Source organism: Olea europaea, chromosome 3 (genome assembly GCF_002742605.1).
Source record: "Olea europaea var. sylvestris chromosome 3, O_europaea_v1, whole genome shotgun sequence".
Classification (NCBI taxonomy): Eukaryota; Viridiplantae; Streptophyta; class Magnoliopsida; order Lamiales; family Oleaceae; genus Olea; species Olea europaea.
The window spans coordinates 13,044,908-13,048,898 of NC_036239.1; the positions used below are offsets into that span (position 1 = coordinate 13,044,908).

At 31.7% G+C, this 3,991-nt stretch overlaps 1 protein-coding gene across 1 annotated transcript; it reads left to right on the plus strand.

The window, feature by feature from the left end:
* The first annotated feature begins 1,607 nt into the window (after positions 1-1,607).
* On the plus strand, positions 1,608-3,589 carry LOC111386597 (60S ribosomal protein L31-like). Its single transcript, XM_023011070.1, has 2 exons — positions 1,608-1,746; positions 3,187-3,589. Exons 1-2 carry the CDS (start codon positions 1,661-1,663, stop codon positions 3,464-3,466), a joined length of 366 nt encoding a protein of 121 aa, XP_022866838.1. The 5' UTR covers positions 1,608-1,660; the 3' UTR covers positions 3,467-3,589.
* The last annotated feature ends 402 nt before the right edge of the window (positions 3,590-3,991 follow it).

The window sequence follows — 3,991 nt, forward strand, 5'->3', positions numbered from 1 at the left end:
TGTTTAATCTGCACAAGATTGGTTTAAATGCTGCATGGGGATTTTATCCTTTTCTCTTTTCAGTCACCATTTCTATACCTGATAACATACTTGAGAATCCAAATTACTTCAGACCAACAAAAATCCCTAAATTAACAATTCAACTGAAGTCACCACAAATCTACCATAATAATCAAAGATTTCAACTTTGTTTCGAAAGTATTTACTTATTCCTGTAATGCAACAGGTTGTTATTTCAGCTTCTATTATAGTCCCAAAAATGGAGAACACGGTATTGAATTGTTTATCAAATCTAGGGAATTCAAATTTTGAAATTGAGATTGCAAGCAAATTATGGGATAAAATTTTTCAATAGAAATTGTGGTATTGATTTTCAAGAAGATAATAATGGCCCACACTTGAGCCACGTTCCACATCGTCGACCGTGCAACCTTCAGCAGACCCACAAATGACAGCGATTCAGTTGGTAATCACAGTATTGATTTACTCAAGAACCTAGTTCTACCTAATTTTCCCCTTTTTGCTGCAACCATTGGCAGACCCAAAGCGGGCCTTGGAGGGTCACGTCATCCCCACCACTTTTGAGATTTTATTTTATTTATTTTTGTGGATAAAGATTTTTTTTAATTATTGATTGAAATCTAAATTTTAATCTAAATTAAAGTTAACAATTAATTTTAATAATACATTTAATGAAATCTTTAACTTTTTAACTTTTATTAAAATTTACTAGAAATCTGATTTTAATCCTTACTAAATAGAGTGTAAAATCACAATAAAATTTAAATTTTCTCTCTTTTCTTTTCCTTTATCTTATTCTCTCCCTCAAGCTTTTTACAAAAATCTTAACACTTCAAATTTTTTAAAATTTGTTTATAATTTCTCTACAAATTATCGTATCTACTATAAATTTTCTTTTTTCAATCAAATTTTCAATTAATTAAAACTTAAATTTGCATTTTCTCATATCCTATTTGTGTATATAGAATGTGTCCGAACCGACTACATCCAATTTCACTTATATTTAACAAATTGTGTTTATTTGATTAATTATTAGTATTGAATATTGATTAAATATGTTTCTTTTCGATTACTTGAATTGAATGTTTGTATCAAATTCACTATAAATTTTTTAAACATAAATATGTATTTTCTTGTGATGAGCAAAATATTAATAAAATGATTGTTCAAAATCAAATGAATGAAAATGATGAGCAAAATATTAATGAAAAAATATTTTTTAAATGCAAATCTGCATTTTCTCAAGTCAATTGTGGCTCATAACTCAAAATGTTTGTATTCAACCTGGCTGCAACTGCTATTTCTTTCTACTTGTGATTGTCTCTTTAAAAATTTTGGATTGAACGAATAGAAAAAGAAAGTCTAGTTTAATAGTGGCAGTAAATGATTTATTTTCATTCATTTGGACGTATATTTTACTTTTAAATAAAAAGATTAATGAAAATTTATTTTTTAAGAGTATTCTTCAATTTTAGTGATTTGGGGCAGTATTGGGCCTAATTTCCTCAACTGGAATTACATCCATTGGGCTTCCTTCGTCGAGACCTCTCTCCAGCCCAACCCAAATCCAACCTATAGCTATTAGGGTTTCTTCTTCTTTCAGTTGCCCCTAAACTCGAAAAAGGAAGTGATAGTAACAATGGTAGAGAAAGGTAACAAGGCCAGGAAAGAGGAGGTTGTCTCAAGGGAGTACACAATTAATCTACACAAACGTCTCCATGGATGGTACCTTTTTCTCTCACTTTTAGTACAAATTCAAATATGTTCTTTACTGTTTTTGTTTATTGTATCTGTTTATATTTATATTTTTGAACTGTTCGGATGAGGTTTGGTGAATTGAACTGCTTTTTTTGCAATTTCGTTGTTGGATAAAATCCCTTTTTGTATTTAATGTTAAAATGTTTTGCTGAATGACCTGCTGGCTTTTGTAGAATTTACAGCTCCTTTTTACCTTTGAGCCTTTATGTTTGAAAAGTGTAAGAAGTGAATTGTATTTATTGTATTTACAAGCAAGATAATTAAGGATGTAAACCCAGTGAATGAGCTTCTGCTTTCTATGAATCTCGAATTTCAAATTGAAATATAAATATGAGCGTATATCTATGAAGAGAGCGTAAAATCCAAGGAATCTAATTGATAACATTCATTGATATAAGTTGTTACCCAGTTGATAGTGTTATGGCTATCTTATGGCCCTCCAAACCTATGATGCACCACACTAATACGTGTGTTAATTAAGATCTATTAATTATTTATTTATATAGTACAAATTTAGTTTTTTATGTGTTACTAATTATTATTATTATTATTATTATTATTATTATTATTATTATTATTATTATTTTGATATCTTTTAAATATGAGTATCTATATGTTATTTAATATAAATTTTGAGTTAAAAATACATAATATTCTTGATACAGAAAGAAAATGACTACAGTAGAGTGTTGGAGAAGTGTCAGTATCCAACACGAGTTCAACAAGTGTCGGACACGGACACGCTACCATAGTTATCGTTCTATGGAACAATTTTCTGGTTGAAGCAAAAAGAGATGCATCTGTAGTGGTTTGAAGTTTTGTGATTGAAACTCCAAAATGCCTGGTTTCTTTAGATGTTCAATCAAAGAAAAAATGTCTTTCTGAAGTTGGATAAATATAATGGTTTCTTATAGCCACAAATTTCTAAAACTGAAATCTTTAGCAGCAAAGTAAGTAGAAGAGATTTTCTTTTTCTTCTAATAACAATGGCATCTTCTAATTTATATATATTAATATAATCAGGCTCAAACTCCACTATTGTTAAAGTGAAAGCAGTTTCTTATGATCTCAATGGGTTTGAAGTTGCTGCATTATTTGGAACATGCGTCTACTGGTCTTTTCATGGACGGCTCTGATATATCTCCAAAATCTGATTATGCTGCTGTTTGACTCTCTTTAAATTAGAACTCTTTATTTCTCATTCTCATTTTCAACCCGACATTTACACAAATTTTATTCTACACTTAAACCAAAACTTTTTCCTATTTTTTAACCACACATTTTTCGGAAAATCACTATTTGAAACATCATTTTCCCCCAATTTCTCTTTGTAATGGCCAACAAACATGGGCTGTATTTGTTTCAGGGAAAAAAATGTTCATGTTTTATTTGTTGTGTAATGTGCAGCACCTTCAAGAAGAAGGCTCCAAAAGCCATCAAGGAAATCAGGAAATTTGCTCAGAAGGCCATGGGAACCACTGATGTTAGAGTTGATGTCAAGTTGAACAAGCAGATATGGAGCCGTGGAATTCGTAGTGTGCCAAGGAGAATCCGGGTGCGCGTTGCTCGCAAGAGGAATGACGATGAAGATGCTAAAGATGAGCTTTACTCTTTGGTAACCGTTGCAGAAATCCCAGAGGGTGGGTTGAAGGGATTGGGCACCCAAGTTATTGAGGATGAAGAATGAATAAACGTATTCTGTTCTTTTAAGATTCCAATTTTGTTATACCTCTGATTCTATGTTGGAGAAATCCATTTCAATGGATTATGTCATGTTATTTGTTAATGCAATTAGGTTTTTTTGAGATTATATGTTTCTTCAATGCAATAGAAATATTCCTCTTTTTTTTTTTTTTTTTGGATAATGGGGGAACTCGTAGTCGCTACCTTCGGGTGCATACTGAGTAAACCCTTGGACTGACGTAACAACCTGCAAGCAACGCCAGCGAGATAAATTGCACTAGACAAACCTTGTGCAATAGGTTCGCCGGAAAAAGTGTTATTAGGGAGAATCGAACTCGTGATCAAAGATTTTCGCGCTCACCTACTCCATCAATTCGGTTATCCCACGAGGGGCACAATAGAATTATCTTTAGTTCAATGTGAGGTTGTGTCGTGAATGTCTGTGTTTCCAAGATTACAGTGCCCCTGCTTTTTCGTATTGACTTGAGGAACATTCTCTCCATTAATAATGTAGATTAATATTCCCTAA

Coding starts and splice junctions, on each gene's coding strand:
- LOC111386597 (XM_023011070.1), top strand. CDS start 1,661: ATGGTAGAGAAAGGTAACAAGGCCAGGAAAGAGGAGGTTGTCTCAAGG. Junction 1,747..3,186: donor CACAAACGTCTCCATGGATG/GTACCTTTTTCT, acceptor TGTAATGTGCAG/CACCTTCAAGAAGAAGGCTC.